Consider the following 23,874-nt stretch of genomic DNA (forward strand, 5'->3'; position numbering starts at 1 on the left):
TGGAGGTAATTGGCAGTATTCTTCTTGGTTTGCAGAACTAGTTTACGTCAACCTGGAAGGAGCTTCCTTGGTGCTGTCTGTGGATGTGAAAGGTGCATGAAGGAGCATGGAATGCAAGGATTTTTTGCTTTTAGCATGTGCTTCTAATGTAGCATCAGTGTGGAAGTATTAAAATATATTTAAAACATTTGAATGTTTGCTGTAATATTACCTTTCTTACTTTGTAACTTCAGGTATTCTGATTTATTAGGAAAGAAGGGTTTGGGTTTTTTTGTATTTCCTATTTACATATATGGTATTGTCAGTAACAGAAAGTGGAGGTGTTAAAATAACTGCATCATCCAGTGCAGTCTCTCTGCAGCTGTTCACTGCCTCTTGTAGCAATGGCCCACACTATCTCTTGGAGCCTCTTGCTTGTTTGGGGTGGTACAGAACCCAAAGCTCAGCTTCCCCTCCCTCCTATTAAACAGGTTGGCAATATAATATGCAGGATGCACAATGGTGTGGTTTTAGTCTGTGTTGAGTCAAATTGAATGCTCAGTGTCTGAAAGCAGAAGTAATGATTATCTAAGGATGCTGGGATCAATGGGATGGAGCTGGCTCCTCCTTGATGTAGAAGGTCTGCCATATCCCCTCCTAAGAAGATGTGTGATCTGGGAGGAGAGAACTGCTGTTAGAGATGCCTGTCTGCTCCTCCAGAGCTATTTTAACAGCCTGCCTCCCATTCAGGCAAGGGAAATGCTATTGGAATATTTTGTATTATATGAAATGGTCTGGCAGCGTGTCATGGCCTGATACTGCAGAGAGGGTGATTTTTCTTGAGTACTTTCTTTGCTGCATGGGAAAGAGGCTGCTCCCATCTGATTCAGCTGCTAGGCAGCCAGATTCCTTTCTGCTGGTCAATAGGCAGACAGTGCTGGTTTGTTAATTCCTAATGTGTTCTGGCTTGATGTGGTGCAGGTTTTGGTAGCAGGGAAGGGGTCCCCTCCGCCAAGGATGGCTCCTGTGAGCAGCTCTCTCTGCTCCAAGATGCCTGGCCTTGCCTTTGGCCATCAGTGAACAAAAAAGTGCATCTCTATGATTTAACATATTCAAGAAGGGGAAACACAGGGTAGTTAAGAGCGGGGCAGCGGAGAAGGGGGAGGTGAGAGAAAGCAACTTGTGGAGAGAGAGAGAGAGACACCACTAGCAGATGCCGGAGCAGAGAGACCAAGGCTGGTGAGGACCAGGGAGAAGGTGCCTGAAGAGGTTTTTCTGTACAGCCCGTGAGGAATCCTGGTGGAACAGCTGTGGACCTGGAGTCTGGGGCAGATGTTGTGGATCTGCAGCCGTGGAGGTGACCGCTCCCCAAGCAGCCCGTGGCTCTGTGGGCCTCCAGCGCTGGAGCAGTTTGCTCCTGGGGAGCTGTGCCCGGCGGGAGGGACTCAGGCTGGAGGGGTTCGTGAAGGACTTTCTGCCGTGGGAGGGAATCCACGTTGGAGCAGAAGATTGAGGAATCCTTCTCCCTGAGGAGGAAGGAGCAGCAGAGAACAACCTGTGATGTCCGGGCTGTAACCCCACTCCCCCTCCCCTGTGCGGGAGAGAGGGCAGAGGTACCAGGGACAAAGTGAATTGGGCCCGGGAAGAAGGGAGGGGTGGGGAGAAGTATTTGAACTCTGGTCTGTGTTTTCTCTTTGCCTTGTTTTGATTAATAATACATTTTTTTTTTCCCCTCCAAGTTCAGTGTTTTGCATGTGAGCATAATGGAAGAGTGGAACACTCCCAGTCCTTGTCCTGACCCATGGTGTTCCAGGTGGATTTCATCCTCACCATCCTGTAATAGGGGAGGGGGAGTAGGAGTGAGCAGCTGCGGGGGCCTTTGTTATCAGCCAGGCTCAAACCACAATATAATGTCAGATTAAATATGATTTAGACGTTGCACCAAGCCAAGGACCTATCTACTAAAGACGTACAGGGTGAAAGTGAATCCATATTTCTATGTTAAACAGATTTGGAGCAGCATCTGTTCTACCCAGTGTTTTTTACAGGGGGGGAACAGTCCAGAGGCAATAAGATTGAGACACTTGAATGAGCATTTTTGGTAATTAACATTATTTGCATTGACACCTGGTGCACTTGAACCTTCAGAAATATGTGAACGTCTTCTTTTACAGATCAAGAATCTGAGGAGGCTCAGAAAGGTTAAAGTCTTGATTTACACTCATTGCTCAGGCTCCATTGACTTTCTCTTTGAATGTCTTTCCCACTGGGCGTTTGAATTCCTTTCTCCAGAGCTTCAGTGCATGTGCGAATAGTCAGGGCTCTTTTTCAGGGAGAAGTGGTTTAAGGAAAAGCAAGGTGAATATATGTCATTGATGCACAGTTTCAGCATGCTTTGCCCCCCCAAAGCTTGATGCTTCTCCTTTTGAGGTGTCTTTGGCATGAAGCATTGAAACCACTCGGGTCTCTGTTTGCAAGTGTGACACCCTGCAGTGATGCAAGGTGAAGTCCCTTGTAATGAGTGAGGCAAACAGCAATGGATTATTCAGGGATGGTTCATTGGCTCCTTCTTGCCCAGCAGACAGGAAAGTGTCACTGTCATTTGTGTTTACCCAGCTATGCCACTGAATTTTATCCTTCAACTGTGTTCCTGGTTTATACAAAATCCCTTGAGAGAGGCACATGCCATTTGCACAGGGTTTTTGATTAGAATTCATCTCTAATATGTGTATCTTTTGCCCATTAATATGGCAGGGGATAGAGATTAATTACATCAGCAGAAATTCACTTGCTGTTGTTTACTATTTCCGTGAAACGTGGAAGTCCTTGGTGTCTTCAGACAGACAAGAGATTCCATATGATACTGCTGTGCTGCCACTATTATGCTTTTAATTATTTAATGAGATACCCACTTTTGAGTTGAGATAGCTCAGCAAGGCTTGCTATCTGCTGATCAGGGGAGGCTTAAAACTTCCATATTCAAAAATTTGTATCTGCAGTGATAAAGGGGGAAAATCATGAAATGTTTGAAATTGGAATAGCAGCCTTCTCCTAAAATACCTCTGTTCTTTTCTCCCATACTGCTGCTTGCAAAGGAGTGTAAGGAGATAATTCATTATAATAATTTTGAAATCAACAGCTCAGTTTGGGTCACAAGTAGATCTTGCCTCCTGCTTCTCTCCCCTTTGTCCTCCCTCAGCTGGCTGAAGGATTCCATTTTGGAAGCATCCTGAGAAGAGAAAGTCCATTGGCTGTGCCAGAGCTCAAGAACTGGAGACTAAAATTGCTTTTCAGGTTGTTCTATGTGAACCTAGCTTCCAGCACCAAGGGTCAATTGCTTACACAGGTTTTGAGTAATGCAAGAACATCTCACTGGCACCAAAGCCCACAAGTATCATTTGAAATGTTTGCCAGTGGGATGCAGCAGTTAGTAGGAACTGAAGTTAGTAGGAACACTTTCACTGCTGGAGAGTTGGTCTTGATGGTTTTTTTGGCCAATAATCCCCATCTATCTCCTCGGGGAAATTTTCTTTTACCTGATTTGTCTCCCTTCTTTCTCTCCGGATGGATAATATGTTAGGTTGCAAGGGAGAACACTTTCCTTCCCTAAACGCTTTCCTGCCTAAAAAGGAAGAGAAGGAATGGAAGCTGTCTCACCAAGACAAGTTTTGAACCTCTCTTAACTTAGCACAGACTTTGCTCTCACCCCAGCAGTCTTGAGGAGTAACACCAGTGCGGCAGGCAGGGACAGAGAGAGAGGACCACATAGATGGCTTACAGAAAGAATGGGTGAATTGCATTTTAGGGTATCATTGTAGCAGTTGGGTACACCTATAGGGTACTGGGCCAAATCCCACTTGAACTCTCACAGTGTAAAAAATTGTGGTTTTCAGCTGCTTCTGTCCTCCATGCACAAAAGCAAAGTGATAAGTGGTATTGCTACAGAAAAGATGAGTTTTATGTGTGTGTTTAATGAAGACCTGCTCTCCAGTGAGTGCTTTATTGCAGGTGCTCTCTGCACACTTCTTGTACTTTTCTTTTGGGGTTAAAGTGTCACGCAGTCCTCTTTACCCCCTTGTGTTCTGTGCTCTTCTGTCATGAGTTTCATGAACATGAAAGTACCTCTCCTTCCAAACATGACCTGATGGAGGGTCGTGCCTGGAAGATACATTTCACTGTGAGGTTTCTTAAATTTAAATGGACATTAAGTTGGAATTCAAAGAAATATCTGAAAAAGGGAGAGTGCAACAAGCATTTCTGTCTGTAGTAGTAGATGCTTGAAGAGTCATGACCTGTGGGCTGTGGTCCCTTCTCTGTCTAGAAAAACTGAACAAAACAAGAACCCAAACCAGAATAGCTTCTGTGCAGTTGTTATAATGACTATCCTGCTCTCTGGGGGCCCAGACATGAATAATTTCAAGATCTGTCACATGACTGAGGACAGAAGTTACAGACCCTTAGAACAGTTAAAATAGGTAAGAATTTATGGGCAATCCTTAGCTTATTGGATTCTTCCATGTAAAATCTTGTGGACAGCACTGAGGATTAATTGATTAAACCCTTCTCTAGAAAAGTTTGTTATTTAAAATGTGGGTAATGTATGTAATATTGCCTTACTGACTACAAAAAGCATGAAAATAGGGTTTGAAGTGGCTATTATCAGGCAGAGAATACTGTTATCTGCTTTTAATTGTAGGGCAATATTTTTCTTAGAATAAAAAAAAAGGGTTTTTTTCAAGTCTTTTGTATCTTTATGGTGAGTGGAAGCAATTTAAGTGAACACTTTGGGTTTGAGATTTGTGAGGCCTTTCAGATGAAGGACTTGGGTAGACCTGGAAGTAGATGTTTCATGAGGCTGTTTCCTGCTTTGCAGTTCTCCCTTTGAGCTGGGATGGAAAGGAGATGTTAATCAAGTCTCAAGGGCTCTGCAAGACATTGCTGCAGTCTTGTGAACTCGATTGTGTCCTCCAGAAGATCTTGCTGCAGCTGGAAGGAAGAAGGGATAGACAGCTGTGGTAGCTTGCTGAAAAAATCAAGTTGATTTGATTTAGGAACCTGCAGGCACTTATTAATGCTTTTCCCTCTGTGCTCTAGACTGCAGAGAACAGCAGCTATTTAAAAATCCCTCTAGACTTCCCTGACTTCCAGGTGGGGAAAGAAAAGCTCAATAGTTTTTTTAGGAAACCTGAGGTGTGGCTGGGTGCACAGTGTCTGAACTGAGTTATGTGAGAGATGTTTTGTTTGCATGGGTGTACACTGACAAGCTGGAGGTTCGTGTTGCAGCCCAACTACGATCGTAATCTGTAATTTATTTAATCAAGTTGTACGTTAATGTTTTAATAGTTGTAGATCCTTGAGACAGTACAGAAGATTTTCATAATCTTTGTACTTATTTCCCTGTTTTATTTAAAGTAGTAATTCAGATCTAGTGTTTCTACTACTGCTCAGTGGTACAAAGGAAATAGTGACAAGCTATTTGAGCTCCTAAGCAAAACCACTGGAGGTCAGAGGGACAACTCCCTGTATCAGGGAACTGACATACTTACTCAATAAGAGTCCAAACTCAGTCATTTTACTTACTACAGTTCTGTCCCCACCAAGCAGAGGTCTACCTTGGACACCTTTAGTTTAAAAGCCTCAGAGCCATCCTGATACAAAGGGCTGGTGGCAGGCAACACCAGCTGCCTTGTGGCATTTGATTGTGATGGCTAAGTGAAGTTTTAGTACCTCACCCCGTGAGATTTTTGTTATATGTCTCAGCATTCCCAAGTTAACAGCCTCTTTGAGGTATGTCTCTCTATTCTCTTGACACCTATCATCATGTCTCAGACCTGGCACATTAGGATTTGAACTGTGTGGCACTGGTTAATCCAGATATATAAATTGCTATTGCATTACCTTCACCAGGGTGTGTGGTCTTTGTCAGTTGTCTCTCTCCAAGGATGCCTTTTTTGAAGCACTCCCATTATGCACTGTAATTTTGCTTACTTTACTGCAAAGAAAAACATGGTTTCTTCCCTATTTTATGATTAAAGATCAGACTTTTGAAAGATACCTTTCTACTTTCCTTTAACAAAATTATTCACTCTGTTGTTCCTCATGGATGACAGGTATATATCAGCCTCAGGCCTTTAGCAGTGCAGTACAAACCTCTACTGCCTTGTATTTAAGGACTGATTTTTGCCAGAACAATACCAGGCTGTTCTCCCTTGCAAACTGGCATACCAAGTGGGTAGTCCACAGTCCTAGCAAATCAGGAGGTTGGATGTTCAGAATTGCTCCATTTTATGATGGATTTACTGCACAAAGATTTGATGACATGAGATGGTTTTCTGTTGTTCAGATTAGCTGCTAGTTTCTAAAGAAGAGTGGGCTGCTAAGTACTTATTCTGCTCCACTTATCTGGGGATCATTTGCTAGCAGGTCAACTTCCCCACATTGCCTGAATGTACCCAGTGATTGTGTCTCCTAAAGCTTCTTGCAAAAGTATACCTTCCTTTCTGCTTCTGGAAGCATTCTCTTTTGAATATCCTTAACTTTGGCCATGCCCACAGTTAGTTAGACTTCAGGGGGATGGGGTGGGGTTGGGCTGGGGGAAGGCTGGCTCAGAGGTGAGTATCTGGCAATCAGCTTGTTTCATCTTTTGCAGAGCCTTTAGAGTAGCTCATGAATGACAAGCTGAAAACCTAGCTGTTGACCTATGTATGTTGATATGGCAGAAAACATCCTTATGATAGCTCTATTAAAGCTTCATTTAGCATTATCATTGCTAAACCCTTGAAGTAGACTCTAGGAGAGGAGTCTCAAGTTGTTGACCTTACATTATTTGTACCTCTTTTGCAAGCTGCTTTTGGCTGAGCTTTTTGGGGAGAAGCTGGAAGTGGACTCTTATAACAACCTGACAATTGTTCTGAGAAAAGTTAAACAGAAGAACTCCCTGAGGAAACAAGGAAGCACAGGAGCTTGGATAGGTAGCACATCAGCAGTACCACATCACTGTGGGTAGCACCACGGTACTGGGTGCAGGCATCAGAAAAGGCTTTGGTGAATGAAGTGGGCAGAGCCTTGCAGTCACAGTGCAGTGTGAGGCAGCAGCTGAGCCTCCCCTCAGCATCCTGCTCCCAGGTAACTGGCCCTGCCTCAGCAGCAGCATGCTGCAATTATTGATTTCCTTAATAACATTAATATTAATTTCCTTAATAACATAATTTCCTTTCCACGTAACTGGGAACTATCTCTGTTTGCACTGGATAAGAACCCAGCTTAAAAAAACCCAAAAAACAAACCAACAAAAAAACCCAACAAAACAAATGGAAAATTACTATGGTATTGCCATGGTAACAAACATCTAGAAATGCAGACAGATCTCTTTATCAGCTGCAGGCTTGGGCTTTATAGCCTGGGCCCTGATAGTTGCATAGGCAATCAGAGACAGAAATGATGCTGTAAAGGGAGAGCAGCAGCAGGTTTATGATACCTTGGGAATCTTTCCAAATATGAGACTTGCTCTCTCTGAGACAGGCAAGGAGCAGTTGCAGACTGCTGATAGGTTTCTGTCGTTGCCTGTTCACTACCCACCCAAGCAATGAGAGATGCAGGGCCAAATGTTCTTCACTATGCTATGGCTGAGCAGAAATGGATGATTTGATTATGGGACCAGTGTTGGAATATTCTGCATTTTGAGTTTAACAGCACCTTGTCCTCCTGTCAGTTTTTGGGACACTTCCACTAGTTGGAAAATACTAAAGTTCATTTTTCATGTAGTGCATTGTTTGCATCTTCCAGCAGCATGTGCAACAGCAGGCCTGGGAGAAGGCAAAGGGAGCTCAGCTTCTTCCTTGGCATGGTGTTTAGTTGTGTGTGCAATAGTTTTGGATTTTGCTTTGGTTTTGTTCTTGTTTTCCATTTTCATTCTGTTATGGGCAGTGTTAAAATCAGTGAAGCAGGAGAGGTGGGTGCCAGGAGAAGAGACCTTTGAGTTTCTGCCTGAGATGGAGCAGTTTCTGCTAAAGCATGGGATGTCTTCATGGGGTATTACAAGGGCATCTTCTCATCCTCAAGCATCTCCTGAAAAATACAGCAGGACTGGGCAATATGGCTGGAGAAAAAAGTAAGGAACTTCCACCAGGGCAATTACAGGGGGGTAGGGGTCTCTGCTGTAATTGTGGAGAAATCTTGCAAGGATTTCTCTGGCTTGCTGCTGTTCCAGCTCCCCTTGGGACCCAGTTGCAGGCTGGTTTTTCCTCACTGCCATTTCTGGCTTTAAATTAGTGGAAGCTACCGAGTGTGAGATACCACTGAGGACTCGGTCTGGAGTCTTTTGGCATGCCATGTGTTTCAGTTCTACTTTGCATGTGATTGCAGGGAAGCAGGGGAAGAACTCCAGGGAGCTCCATGTCCTGTGTCAGGGCTCATGCTGGCATGTAATCATGTCCAGCTATGCCAAATTAATGCCTGTAGTGGACACGCATGGTAGAACAAGCTTTGTGCTGGCAGTTGTAATTCAGGATTGCCCTCTGTGCTGAGAGCTTGACTCCACAACCTTAGGTATACCTTTTATATTGGTTTGGGGAGGAAGGGGCAAGAGAGACAGGTATATGAAGTGATATATACATGTGCTGACAGATGGTGAAGTGCCCATCACCTAAGGTAAATAAAACCCTGAAGGATGTATTCCTGTGTAAGTTTGGTACATCTCTTGTCACTGGCTTCAGAGAGCAACTCATGTTGCTTAAACACCAGTTAATCAGGGAGAAAAACTGAAAAATGCTGTTCTGGCAGTTGGCTGAATCCTGGTACTCAGTGGGCATGAGAGCTGCAGAGCATGGCCCAGCTCATGCTCTGTGGATGCAGAGATCTCACTGGCAGCTGCCTTTGTGCTAATCAAAAATATTTGAACTGTTAAACCATTCTATTGAGTAGGAATTGCTTCTCCACTTAAAAGTGTTGCTGTTCATGGGCTTTGGGTGGGTTGCTGGGCAGACCACCTTCAGCACTGGCATGTTTCAATAGACTGCCTGAAATAAAGAGGGCATGCAGGTGAGTACAGTGCCTGTTGGCCGTAGTACGGCTGTGTTCAGGATCATTATTTAAAATACTTTTTCAGCCCAGTCAGGTACAATAAGAAATGCTTATTCCAAACTGTATTGCAGAATTACAAGTAAGTTCCTCCTTCACATGCACCTTTTGTATTTTAATGACAGGCCTCCCTCATCTTTTTCCCTAGAGGTTCTTTGAAGTCTTTTTATTGTTGGTTTTCTGATTGGTTTGGTTGTTTGAGTTTTTTTAAAGTTTATTTTGTGATATCTTTGGTGCTGTTGGGCCCCACACTAGCAACAACAGCTCTGGTTTTGCTTTGATGATTTTTCTTAAATCTACTTCGAATAAGCCTGTCAGCAAATTTCCTCTGTGTTTGTTCATCTCCACGTTCCTTTCTGGAACCAGAAATACTGAAACCCAACAAGATGGAGCCAGAAATGTGAAGAATGTCTCAACATCTTTTTCCGTTTGGTAGAAAATGAATTGCATTACAGACTCCATGTCTCTAACAAGCTGTTTTGCATTTAACCTACACCTTACCACCACAACCTCCAGCTGTAACTTTAAATATTATTTGTCTTCTGGGTAATGAAGGCTATTTAATGGCACATGACTTAGAATGGTTTCTAAACACAAGCCATTTCCTAGGGGAAATGCAGATTTGAAAGAAAGTAAGCATCAGTGTAGGAATTATTTTACACTATATCATAGTAAAATCATGAGTGTGAAAAACTGAAAGGTAGTGGGAAACTGGGGTTCCAATGGGTACTCAGTGTGTCTTTGTTTCTCTCAGTTTCTTTCTGTTGAGACTGAAATCCTGTCCTGCTAATGTCACTGGGAATTTTGCTATGGGATTTCACAAGTCATTTACAGCACACTTAGATTTTTGCATCGTGTTCTTCTGAACCCAACACCAGGTGCTTCATGAAAACCTCAATAAACAGAGCTCATCAAGACCAACCCTGTGGCTCTCATGGAGCTGTGACAGGACTGAATGTAACCAGGTTTTATTTTTCACTCATATTTGGAAAGGCTGCTGAAGGCCCAGGCATGATGCTTTAACCATCAACAGCAGTGATGGCTTTTGGAGCTGGGCTTTGTCTTGAGTGAAACAAATCTGCGTGTGAAAAATGCTCCTGCCCACTGCTTCTAGGTACTGGGGGTGCTTTTAGGCACTGGGAGGGAGCTGTTCTGCTGCCCAAATACATGGATGGAGTTCAGTCAGTCCTACTGGTTGTATTAATCTGTCTTTCTTTGGAAGAAGAGGGTTTAAAAAAAATGCCTCAGATAGGTCTCAAGAAGGGAAAACTGTTTTCCTTGGTGCCATCAGTCATACTCACAGCATTCGTCTGGAAAGAAAAAAGGTTGGGTCACAGCCCCAGCTGTGAGAAGCAGACACCCACATTTTTCTTCCAACACATGTATGAAGTTTTAGTTTGAAAACTTGCTTGCCCAGTGGAAGCTGCTGAGCTGATGGCTGGGTTGTGAACCAGCCAGCTCTGGTGGGGGGAGGCTGTCAGGAGTTCTATCTTTGTGTGGTGTGAGGGAAATGGAACCTGGACTGTAGGAGTCTGGGAGCTGTCTGAGAATGAGAGCTGGGCAAAAATTCACTAGTTGAATATATGAAAAAAATCAGACGTGTTTTCATAAATGAAGTCAAGAATGGTGCCTCCCAAGTTCTGCCTCACCAGACTTTGTTTACTCAGGCCAAAACCCAACAAAGCCCAAGGCTTCTGTAGCACTGTTATTGCTCACCACAGGCATTCAAACTTTATTTGATTTGAAAATCAAGTTTTGTGTCCATATCTTTACCTTCTGAGTTTTGGATTTCTAGGTATCCATCTTTTTCTTTCTCACCTGCATCTATGAAGGTAAAAGATTATCCTCTCAAAAGAAAAGCTGTGAGTTCTAACAATCCAATCCAGGAGTTGCATCTTTAGGAGGTGATCTTACAATATGAGACCTGCAACAGAACTGTGAGCATCATGTTGTGGGGGGAGGATAATGGCTGCCTGTTGCATTGAATAAGGATTGACAGAGTTACAGATTTTAAAGATCCTTGGCTGGTCATTGCAATAGGCTTTATTTTGCCACAGTTTGCACCTGCAGACTGAGAAAAGCAGCTGTGTGAGGGACCATGGTGCTTTGTGTGCAGAGAGAGCTGTGTTTCTGTGAGCAGTGATTTTTGCCCACACCTGCCCTAAGTGTATTTCAGGACTGTCAGATGTGTGCATTTTTGTGATGCCCATTCATTGACTCTGTTCTTTGCTATATGGAATCTCTTCCTTGGTTGACAGTGATTAAATAGAGGAGCAAAGAGGCTGTTGAGGAGGCCTCTATGTTGAAGCCTAGAATGACAGAGGTCTATGTGGTGTAAACACAGGGAGTTTTAATATTTGACAGGCATATAGGAGTACATGGCATGATTCTTCATTGGTATGCACCATCCTTGATTAAATTTGCTACTGAGGAGGTGAATGTAATGCCTTTGCAAAAGAGACTCAAGCAGAAGCAGAGCACAGCTCTGAATGTTTTGTCAGTTCAAATTGATTGCCGAGTCCTGGAATTGAAGCAATGCAGTAACTGAAAAATTAATCAATTAAAATGGAATATCATTTGGCTCCTAAGTGGAGCCAGTGGCCTGATATTCTCAAGTCTTCAATGACAAATACCCAATAAGTTTTTCCACTATTAGAAGACAGCCGCATGCCACAGGGCTGAATGCAGGGCACAGAACATATCTGTGAGTTAAGAAGGTCTTGTGCAGAAGGACTAATTTTTGTAATAAATCATGGATGCATATGCAGCATCACTATTGTCATTACAGAAAGAGCACCAGTACAGTCCCTGAGGAGAGATTTCTTGGCTTTGAATCTTATAAAAACAAGTCTATATAGAAAGCTGAAGGTCATTCTTGAGCTTCTCTAAGAAAAAAGGTCATGATTCAACAGCAGCATGAAGAGTTATAGTAAGTTACTCTTTTAAATGTCTGTTTTGTTGTTGTTTTACAGACAAGTTGCATTTCCATATTGGGCCTGGTCAACTCCCAACCCATGGGTCCTGCCAACATCCTTTCTGGGTGGTGTTTAAAAGCTAATGTGAGGAAGAGCTGTGTGGGGCATCATGGTGAATTACCTGACTCATCAAGGTTGCATCCTACCCAGCTGTTATTTCCTAAGAAGACAAGCTGTGTGCAGGCTCTGGGGCAGCTTCCAGGAGCACCATGACACCCCAGCCAGCACAAAGGCAGGAGCATCGCTCCCTGAGGCTTGGTCTGCAGGATGTGCTGAGCTTCCCAGCTGTCCGGTGCAGCTTTCTGTGAGAGGCTGTAACAGGATCTATCTGGTGATTAACATGGGGTGAGAGGAGAGAGTTTGGTAGAGGGTTGGTTAACGTACAAAATCATGTCTCTATGAGCAACACTAGCAAAAAGGTGCTAGGGAAAAATCCGTCCTTGTTGGAAGTGGGGAGCAATTCCCATCTCCTGCTGTGGGGTTTGTCTTTGGTGGGGCTGTGAAATGTCCCCTTGCCTTCCTGGTTCAGCTGTGCATGTGCACAGCAGTTCTGTAGTGTGAACGTTGGCTAGTTGCAAAACCACACTATTTTATTCTTAATCTTCTTATCTCTAATTCTTGAGGGTGAATGATTAAAAAGGTAGTTTGCCCTCCTTTCTCTAGCCTTAGCAAAGAGCTAAGCACCATGATCTTGAGAGCAAAGAAAATGAACCCCGAGCTTGACATAATTAAAGAATTCAATGCTTTGGGTGAGCAGTGCCTGCCCATCAGTGCTAGCTGCCCTCTGCTCATCTCTTAGGTACCTAGTGTATTGCTGACTACATTAGCAGCTTATGAGTTTCAAAGTTGTTTTCTCCTTCCCTGTAAAAATATCTGTGGCAGCATCTGTCACTCTAGACAGCTGTGATTCCCTGGGAGGAAAAGGCTGAATGTAGGTCACTTGAGTTCAAAGGGAATAGAAGAGTACAACAGCATAGGAGGGACACATACATACTGTGTCTGTGCAGACAGCCTAGGTAGGGCAGTGGGCACAGGGAGACATTTTTGTGACTGATACGGTTAATGAAGACCTACATCACCCTCACTTGAGCTGTCTTACTGGCTTCGTAGGTAGCCATGAGGACATCTGTGCCCATCATGTCCAACACATGAGGGAATAATGTGTCTGTCTGGTCCGATACAGATGCTATAAATCAGGGATTGGGTAATGTCTAAACAGCCACTGAGCTATCAGAAGACAAATAGCAAAATGTGCCTTTTTCTTTTTCTGTTAATAATTGAAAATAAATTGGAAAGCAGGGATAATTTTAACATATTTAAATGTCTGCGATATTTTTTCAGAAGAAAAAGTGCAATTTTTCTGTAGCACCTTTTTTTAAAGGACCTCAAATCACACTTTTACAAACTGTGTATGTCTAACCTTTAGCAGAGCAGTGTTCCTATACACAGCAAGTAACCTTGATGGCTTTTGCAAAGGAGGTTTGCTGTGTGATACTAAATAGATGTCTGAATGCAGAAAGCTTCGTGTCCATGTGACTGTCATTTCTCTGTACAAAATTGTCATTCCCAGAGGCACTGTATCCTCAGCTGCCCACTGGGTTTCTGACAATGCTGCTGTTTTGGTGGGAGTGCCAGCTGAACCTCCAAGTCCCTTAGGTATTCAAAGTGTGTGCTGTCATGTCTGCCTTCTCCCTGCTACCAGATGTTGTCACGGATATTTACAGCCTAGAGAAAGGTATGCCTGGAAAACAAGTGCTGTTTCAGGGAAAAACAATGCCACAGACTTCACACTCCTCTCTCATGCTAATATTCAGTAATTTTTAAGACCACCCCCTAACTATTTTTTGGGGTTTATTCACTTTTTTTTTTCTCCTGGAGATAAATATAAAACCATAAAGGTTTCTATCTGCAAAAATGACTGTGTTCATGTCACAATAAAATTTGCCAAATAGGGAAAAAATGGCTTTACTCCAGGGAATGAGATTTAAGTTCACATAAACATAGAAGCCAGATATATCTGTGCCTGGACATGTGGATATTTTTTAAAAATCAATATATACAAATGCCATAAATATATTAAAACCAAAAACTAATATAATTTTTCAGTTTTGCATAATGGACATCTGTGTGCATTAGACTTCAAACTGAGGCAAATAGGCCTTGAAAACTGCCTCACCTTATCTAGTGTCTGTTTTTCCATGATTCTGAGCAGGCTCATTTCCTCAGGGCTGTTTGGAAGAGAGAGCCCTCCAGCATCTGACTTTGAAGCTCTTTTGGCTTCCACTGCTTTGCTTTATTCAACATTCCTAGAAACAAAAGACTATAAGGATGTCCTGGGGCATCATATCCCCTCCCTCCAGTCGTGGTCAATGCCTTCCTGCCTCTGGGCAGCTAGGCCAGAAAACATTGCAGGATCCAGCCCTTGCTGACTGCTTCAGGTCTATTCAGGATTACAGAGCTGAGTCCAAGATGGATGTACTTTACAGAAATAATCTCCTAAAATATCTTGTAAATATATGCTATATCTGTCTTGGCCAGCAATAGAGCACAATGCAGTAGGAAAAAAGCAGGTTCAAGACCATCTAAAGAACTGGAAGGTGCACAAGTCCATGGGACCTGATGAGATCCATCTGAGGGAACTGGCAAGTGAAGCTGCAAAACCACTTTCTGTCATAGTTGAAAAGTCATGGCAAGTAGGTGATGTCTCAGTGAACAGAGAAACATAACCCCTACTTTCAAAGAGGAAACAAAGGAAGACCCAGGGCACAGATAGCCCAAGGAAGCTGTGGCACCCCCTCCTTGGGAGGGGTCAGGGCCAGGTTGGATGGGTCCCTGAGCAACCTGGGCTAGTAGGAGATGTCCCTGCCCCTGGTAGGTGGGTTGGAACTGGATGATCTTTAAGGTCCCTTGCAACCCAAACCATTCTATGATTGTATGATTCTGTAACTGAGCATTGTACACCTGTCACAGGTGAAGTTGTATAATAAATTCCAGCTTCTCAGGTTCTACAGTGACTGTACATCAGAGGGAAATCCAAGCTGAAGCCAGTCACTGCATGCAGAATTGACTTGTTTGCATGCAGTATGACACTGAGCTCATATAACCATCATGGCAGAAAGCCCCCTGCACTTGTTAGGGCTGCTGTCTTGCAAAATGAGAGACTGATGTTTGCTGTAGTGCTGGTGCTTGTGCATTACTTTTGGCTGTTCCCTGGCTGCCTACCCAGTCTGCTTTGTCTGCCTTTGGGACCTGGGCAAAGGGATTCCAGGTGCGCTTCCTATGGAGGAGGATGTGCAGGATCAGGATGATACATCACAAGAAGGATGCTTCTTCACAGAAGAAGTCAGTTAAGAGATGGCTAAGGATCACTAGGCAGAGCTCCCATGGCTGCCTCAGAGCAAGACTGAGTTCTTAGAAATGAAAGTAAAGAGTTGGGACCATGGTAGGACAGACACCACCTTTCCATGAACTAAGAAGCTGGATGAGGGTAATGGTGTGTGCATCTAGCAGAGAACCACCACTGGTGATAAACACAGGCAGTAACTTGCTCTTGGGGTTTTTTCCTGCTTCTCCTATAAAATTGGAGTTGGAAGGGGCCTTTAAGGGTCATCTAGTCCAGTCCCCTGCAGTGAGCAGGGACATCATTAACTACACCAGGCTGCTCAGAGCCCCATACAGCCTGGTCTTGAATATTCCCAGAAATGGGGCTTCTACCACCCCTCTGATCAATCTGTTCCAGTGTTTCACCACCTTTACTATAAAAAATTTCTTCCTTAGATGTATTCTAAAGCTATGCTCCTTTAGTTCAAAATCATTACACAAAGGCACAGAGACTATTTTATTTGTGTTTTAACTGTGTAAAGCACTAAAAATGTGGTTGAGGTTCTTATGGAACTTCTGTTACAAAATGTCAATAAAAGGTACCACAGTTATAAAGAACCCTCCCTGTTCTTTGAGAAGGGCAAGTGCTGATGGAGAAGCTCAGAAACTCATTGAGAGGAGGCCTCCATTTCCCAATGCATAGAGTTTCTCCAGTGCATTTGCTCTGGTTTTAGTGGCTGCACGATGCTGGAGCTGACTTGCCTGTATCTGGTGGCAGTGACAATCCACAAAGATGAGTGACACTGTCTATATTATAGTATTGCTATTTTACAAGCGATCAGGCCTAGAGGAGTATCACTATGCTGGTTGCTAAACAAGGCTCTCAAGGTTTTGTAGCTGTGCATGGCATTAATTCCTTTCCCTCAGTCCCCTGCTTACAAAGTCCATTTCACCAGTCAAGCAGTTTCTGGTTTCTTGACCCATGTCAAAACACAACTAAGAATGTGCTTTCAACAGCAGAAGCTCAGTGCATTCTGTCATTGAAAGGGAAAAGAATATGTGAAAATGAGAAATGGGGACATAAGATCAGAAGTTTTATGGTATTTCCTGAAATTTTGGTGTGTGAATTTCGTTGGAGGTCTTAGCTATGTTTGAGAGAAACCTTAATTTGTGTGAACTGCTTTGCTAATGCCTAGCACATTTCCAGTGCCTGTTCATCTTTATTTCTGCTTTCATGTGGCAATAATTTTTTTATCTGTCACAGAGAATCAGTCTGAAGAAACTGAGCTCTTCTGATCCCCTAACTTCCAACTTGTGGTTCCAGCCTCAAGCCTGAGTGTGCAGGGTGTGTAACTACATAGAGAACTGTCCTATTGATGTTGTAAAAGTCTTGACTCTGCACTCAGCTTTACATATTGTACCTTTAATATACTCTAAGCTCATGTGTGCTTATATTGACTTCTTCCTGAAGTGAGAGCTGCTAACGTGAAGATAGAAGAAAGAGGGGGTGGATGTCAGTCTGCTTTCCTCAGAGGGTTTGGCAAGAGACTGACTACTTATTTCATTGAGAACCTGTGCTGCTCCTATCAGCTATGTTTTGAATTAACTGTGATAAATGTAGCAAAACATTTATATTTAAAACAAAAGAAAATCTGATAAAGCAAGTCAGTCCTTAAAGATAAGCTTTGTATTTGCTTTGCCAGGCTTGTTCATAGCTATCTGGGATCCACTATGGATGGTATTTGCTTTTCTCTCTTTATCTGATTTTGCTGTTGCATGGTTTTTAATGAGCTGTGACACCTAGGGCTTCTCTGAGAAGCTGCAACCTTGCTGTTTCTGCCATGTTGTGCATTAGCACAAACCTGATGAACTGTAGAGGTCCACGGTCCCCTTATTGAAATGTATTTGTGGTTTTCAGACTTTTTTGTGTGTGCGTGTTGAAATAATTGATTGCTAATCCTTTCCCCCAACATGTCTGACATTTTTGCTGGATTTTCTATGAATTTGACAAACATACCCTCTCTCAATATCCAAGGTACTTACCAAAATACTGAATGGTGCTGGATCCAGAACAACCCCCTGAGACTATCTCTCACCACATCCCCTCTGCTCCCACACTGAACCGCAGTGAATTCTGCTCTGTCAGTGGCTTTCTGACCAATCTCACCCATTCCACAGGAGTTTCATCTAGACTACTGTAGCTGGCTAATGACAATGTCTTACCAGACCCTTATCAAAAACCTTACCAAAGTAATTATGTACCTATCTTCTGCTTCTCTACACCCTTAGGACTGATTACTCCATCAGGGGAGAAAATCTGGTTGGCTTGACATGATGCAGTCTTGACAAGTTTCAGTTGGCTCTTACTTATTACCTTGTTATCTCCTTGGTGCTCACAGATCAGTTGTTTGATTACTTGTTGATTACCTGTTGATTAACTGTCTTTCTGCAAGCTGAAGCTTGACCCTCTGAGCTGTCACCCCTTCAATCCTCCCTTCTCCCTCTTTGAGATAAAAATGAGTTCCCAGTGCTCTTTTACCATTTCTTAAATTCGATGTGTGAGTAATGTGAGAACTGTAGTATCTGGAGGAATGACCCCTAACAGTTCATCTTTAAATGTATCATGGCCCTGAGGGCACCAATGCCCTTTCCTGTCCCTGCCCACTTCCCACACCTGCTCCAACCCCCTGCCCTTGGCCCAGGACCCCATGTCAGCCCCCTGGGGCTTCCTCCACCCTGCCCATGGCCCGGGGCTGACAGACCATGGGCAGTGAGGCTCCATCACCCTTCAGCACCTCCCTGCCCCACCACGGCCTTGCCAGGATGGACCCACATCCTGGCCTGTCCCTATGGAGGTGCCTGATGTCCATGGCTGGGGCTGTCCTGGTACCCCCTCAGCTTCCCTGCTCCTGGCTGGGGTGTGGGATGCTCCATGGAATGGTCCATGGGATGGTCTGTGGCCCTGGGGAGCCCCTGGTCCATGTAGTGCTTTAACAAAATGGCTCCTGAAGGCTTGTCACTGCTTCCAGCATTTTGCAAGACACTCCTGGCATGCAACCCAAAACCAGCAGTTGCTTTTCCAGGGCTTGGGAAGACAGATAAGTAGCAAAGAGCAAGTGAATGACTACAAAATACTAAAGGCACATGATAAGCAGGACTTTGGTACAAATAAGTGTTTTCTAGGGCAAAAGGAAACAGAAAAATGTAAGCTAAGTCTGACAAAACTCCTAGTGTGAATTCAAGGATTAAAACTTTTCCATTTTTAGAAGTATGAAAGTAGTTGTTTTCCTCATTGCATTGAAAATAAAATTTCAAGGAAGATTGTAGGCAGCGGGCTGTGAAAGTAGCCAGCCAGAGGGCTGAGCCCTTACCCTGACCCTGCAATGTTCCGGACCAGTGCTGTGGTGGTGGGCACTGAAGGGTGCAGGTGGTGGCAGGGGGACAAGGGACATCCTTTGCCTAGGGGCTGTGAGGAGGTGGGGGTGTCCCTCCCCAAGGAGCAACAGCATAGAGCTCCAGCTGCCTGGTGGGGTAGAATGGGGGCAGCTTTAGCTGCTGAAGAGTGCCCATGTGAGTCCTGCACTAGAAGTAAATTTACTAGAAGTAAATTTGTCTGTGCACTATTTAATTAAGTTTCCCTGTGTTGAAAAAGTGGTGTTATTTTATTTTGTATGAAATTATGTTTCTCTGGTTTTTGCGTGATAAGGCAAATCTGAGCACCAGGCTGACCTTGGCTGCATCAGGCATAATTTTATAGGCCACCTTCATTTTTTTTTTTTTTCTCAATTAATCTTCTCTCCAAGTGAAATTGTCCTAACCTTTAATTTCTCTTCATCCTCTATTAGCTTCCCATGTTTAACAAAACATGAGCTCTGGCATGGCTGCTGAAGTGTCACTGATTCTGTGTAACAGTGATGATTTTGGGTTTCTCTGTCCCATTTTCAGTGCACTTGGTTTGCTCTATTTCTTATCTCAGCTGACCAAGAGCAGGGTTTCACTGAGCTGTCCGTGGGGACACTCAGATGTGTAATTCGCATGGCCATGGCTCGTTTGAAATCCATCAGTGTGCATGAGTAGTTCAATTTGTTTCTTCTAATATTCATTATCTTGCAGTTGTCTGTGCTGAATTTCATTTACCATCATCTTACCAAACTATGTAGTTGTCCTAGGGCTGTCTGCTCTGCAGAGCAGCCTTTCTTAGAGGAAGGTGCAGAGATGTTTATTCTAAGTGCCCTCTTGCTTAAGAAGTTTGCTGAAGGCTGGGTCTCTTGGGTTGCTTCCTATCTAAGACTTCTCAACCCAAACACTGTGTGGTATTGGGAACCTCACCCTGCTAGAAGTTTTAAAGGGAGCCACATACCAGAGGGAGAAACACAATCAAGACTAGTATTTAGAAGGTATCCAAACTATTTTGCACAGAAGAAATATTTTGATCTGGGAATTTTCCAGCACTTCTGATGAGATGGGGGTGTGCCAGAGTCTGACTTTTCCAGCAGTTTTAGGGAGCTCCAGCAATCCTTTACACAAGGCTGAACGCATTTTATGGCTTCTTTATTATTTGGTTCATCAAATGGCTACCACAGACAATTTGTTAAACTACTTTTACTGTATAAACAATTCTGATTGCTTTATAAGATGACAATTTACAGTTTTTAGGTTGTTTCCAACCAAAATCTCGTATGGGAGAGCTGAGCATGGGCTAGAACTGTGCCTGTCATCCATTCCCAGTGGCCCTAGTGAGTAGTCTTTGGGTGCTGGCATTGCAGTGATTGTCTGGCCTAGGAAAGCTAGAGGAAAATTAGAGGGAGGTAGGCAATGGATTCAAGATAAAGCACAGGAAGTTCCACCTCAATATGAGGAAGAATTTCTTTACTGTAAGGGTTACAGAGCCCTGGAACAAGCTCCCCAGAGAGGTTATGGACTCTCCTTCTCTGGAGACTTTCCTGACCTGTCTGGATACATATCTGAGTGCCCTAGATTTGGTCCTGCTCTGCCAGGGGGGTTGGACTTGGTGACCTTCAGAAGTCCCTTCCAACACATGAATTTCTGTGATTCTGTGAGAGAGATGCTAAGGTGCTTTAGCTTTTGTGTGGGACTGGGGACAGTCGCATGCAGTTTCCAACTTTACCACAGGATTCTGTGAGATTGGGCAAAACAGAGCAGGGAACCTGTTAAAATGCCTCTGGTTTGTATGTGATAGTGATTGTCAAAAGGCTGAAACTGTTTTTTCCTCAAAATCCTGTGTTTCAGCCACATTGGCTGAAAGCTGCTCTCAAACATGCATTGCCTGGAGGGGTTTCCAAATGCCTGCAGTCTTGCACATTGTGTGTAACAGGTTCTAAAGAGAATTTGGCTGTGCCTGTACTGTCAGGAACAGAAGCTTTCATCCCAAGCTCAGTCGGTAAGGATGGCAACGCTTGCAATTTTCCTCAGATTTCCAATTATAACACCTTGTCTGTGAGGGTTTCTTGCTTTCCTTTCCAAGCTCTTGCCTGTTCTGCCTTCTCCCATACCTGAGCCCCTTCCAGGTGTGTGACAAGCAACCTGCCTTCGCATACACATCTGAACTTAATCCCTGTGTCTGAACATGAGTTGGCTGCTCTTCCTGATGCTCTGATGCTTGTCTCTGTTCTAGATGACAAGGGCTCCCCAAGGAGAGAAGAACAGCCAGAAGGGTTTTGATGAAAAGGCTTACTTGTCCTCAAAGCTACTGAAGGCTGGAGAAGACCCATACCGCCAGCATGCTTTTAATCAGCTGGAGAGTGACAAACTGGGGAGCGATCGGCCCATTCGGGACACCAGGCACTACAGGTACTCTGCAGCCCTTGCTCCAAGCTATGGCTGCTGCTTGGTGTGGGGAGTCCACTGCCATCCTATGTTGTTCTGCAATGTTAACAAAGGAAGGTTTGGTTTTTTCTTTGCCAGTGTTTGTCAATTACTTCACTGTATTTCATTTTTATTCTGGAAAGGGCTCAAATACACAGAGACCCCTGACTAATTAACTCCCCCCATCTTGTTGATTTTCTAGCATCTCTTCTCTCAGGTCCAAGCATTGTCTTGCTGTTTCAGCACAGCTCCTCCACTGCAATGCAAATTGCACATCTAACAGTAGGTTTTTTGCACACTCATGGCTTTCAGCAACCTTCTGTCCTGGCTGCAAAGTACACCATTGTTGCAGCCTGGCTTTACTCTTGTGCTCCTCACCTGCAGCACCCTGGCTGTCTGAAGTTGGTTTGGTGCCTTCTTTTCAGCATGAGCATTATGGTTTCAGTAAACACTACTAGGGTAGGGGTGAAACTAACGTATGAATACAGTGAATATTTCATGGCTTGCAGAGTGCTCATGATTCTGATCTTGCTTCACTGGGGGTGAATTTATTCTGCAGACTAAGAGTGCTTAGGTAGTTTCTAGACCACATAAAGATAATGTAACCTGGAAACTGCAGGTTTGATAGTGATAGGATTTTATTTTTTTTAATCCATTGCCTACTTCAATGGAGAAAAAATAGAAGCAAACTAGCCATGAAATGGTTGTCTATCGTGGCTGGAACTTAGACCTTACCTAGGGTTGCAAAGCAACACTTCATAGCTGCTGGGAATGGGAAACCAGGCATCTAATTTGATTGAAACTGTGAAAGGGATGTCTGGAGACACAGAACTTTGTGAGCCTTCCAGCACTGACAGATGTCAGGGTGCTTTGTGAATGCAAGCAACTGTGAGATGAAAGACTTGTGCTCCTGTTCCCCAGCATAATGCTTGGGATTTGCTTCTTGGTGACTCAGAGGCATCAGTGCTATGCCCTGTGTTACTGACAAGTCTTTCTGCCATGCAGAATTGCTGTTTTCTGTTAATCTACCATCATGTTCTGGACTAAAACCAGCTCACTTCAAAGGTGAGTTACTGTTTATTTTAATCTGTAGTAGCATGCAGAGCAGGCTTTTTGTGTAAAGCCTGACCTGTGCACTTCACTTTGGCCTTGTCCTCTGTGAGTCTGCAGTGATGCTGAGTTCTTGGGAAGACTTGCCCAAATAACACATATATCAATCTCTGCTGCTTTGCTACTTCCTGTTGCCTTAATACATTTTATATACATTACATCATGGAGTTATTTTGAAACAATAATAAATGTGGTATGTCTCCTGTCTGGTCTTGGGTTTTCCACTTCAATCTTATTTTAGGATGTGTTTATATGTTTGAAAATTGCTGTATGAAGCTGCTGTCCCCTTAGTAAAATATTGCAGTGAAAAAGTCATCAACCAGTAGGTTTGAATGTGATGATAAAAACAGTAAAACCTTAGTAATAGCTATAAAAGAATAGTAAGTAAGTGTGGAATATAAGTAGTGGCTGTAAGAACTGAACTATATTCCCTCCTGGGATGGGTTCTGTCCATGCAGGGCCTTGAGTTGTTACAAACTCTAGGTCATGATTTCATGTGGGCTCTTCGTCAGACAGGGAGTTAGTGCACACTGACTGCTGGAAGTAAAGAAGATGGACACTTTGGAGATCAGCCCAAATCTGCCATTCCTAGGATCTGCCAGAATTGGATCCAGAATTCACATCTATGAGTTGTTGTCCTCCAAGAATCCTTGTTCTCCACAGGGTATGAGCAGCCCTGGTATGAGCTGATCATAAATCAAGCCTTAGTTCTAAGTATGAATATATATACCTGACATTGCAAAGTCCAATGAGAAGATGAGAGGTATTGCTTCCATTGCCATCTGAGGGATCAGTGTTGAACCTCAGCAGCTCCCTGATGCAGTTCCCAGCATTACCTCATGTTTTACTTCTGTAAAGCCTGATGTCCAAAGAACTGGAAGTGCTTTATGCAGCGATGCCTGAGGGTACCAGCTGTATGCATCCTTAGCATGTGCATGTCCTATGCATGAATAAACAAGATTTTACATGAATTGCAGGATTTACATGAATCCAGGGACTAGTGTCCACAATATTGAACCCTGGGTTCCCCAAGAAACCCATGTGCTCTCCTCAGCACACAGCATCATAAGTGTAGGTATCACAGCCTCAAAACTTCGCCCTTCAGTGGGCACAGTTCTTTTTAAGCTCTGTCAACCTTGGTGCAGGGGCTGCTGTGTGCTTGGTGCAGCTCAGCTGTGGTGTTTCTGCTTTTAAGAGCAAGAGGGCTGGTGAAGGGACTCCAGCACAAGTCTTGTGAGGAAGGGCTGAGGGAGCTGGGGGTGTTCAGTCTGGAGAAGAGGAGGCTCAGGGGAGACCTCATAACTCCCTACAACTCCCTGAAAAGAGGTTGGAGCCAGGGGGGGGGTTGGACTCTTCTCCCATGCAGCCATCAGTAAGACAAGAGGGCATGGACTTAAGCTCTGCCAGGGGAGGTTTAGGTTGGATATTAGGAGAAAATTCTTTACAGAGAGCGTGATCAAGCATTGGAATGGGCTGTCCAGGGAGGTGGTGGTTTCTCCATCCCTGGAGGTTTTTAAAAAGAGATTGGATGTGGCATTCAGTGCCATGGTCTGGGAACCACAGTGGCAGTGGATTAAAGGTTGGA

The 23,874-nt window shown here is 43.8% G+C and overlaps 1 protein-coding gene across 2 annotated transcripts in view; it reads left to right on the forward strand.

Annotated features, from left to right (window-relative positions):
- Positions 1-23,874, forward strand: part of GALNT16 (polypeptide N-acetylgalactosaminyltransferase 16) — a 72,979-nt gene that overhangs the window by 14,587 nt on the left and 34,518 nt on the right. For both annotated transcript variants that reach the window (XM_071744468.1, XM_071744469.1), the window contains exon 2: positions 20,989-21,164. In XM_071744468.1, coding sequence (XP_071600569.1) covers positions 20,989-21,164 — 176 coding nt within the window. The remainder of the gene's footprint in view (positions 1-20,988; positions 21,165-23,874) is intronic.

The sequence above is a fragment of the Heliangelus exortis genome, chromosome 5 (assembly GCF_036169615.1).
Source record: "Heliangelus exortis chromosome 5, bHelExo1.hap1, whole genome shotgun sequence".
NCBI classification, from domain to species: domain Eukaryota; kingdom Metazoa; phylum Chordata; class Aves; order Apodiformes; family Trochilidae; genus Heliangelus; species Heliangelus exortis.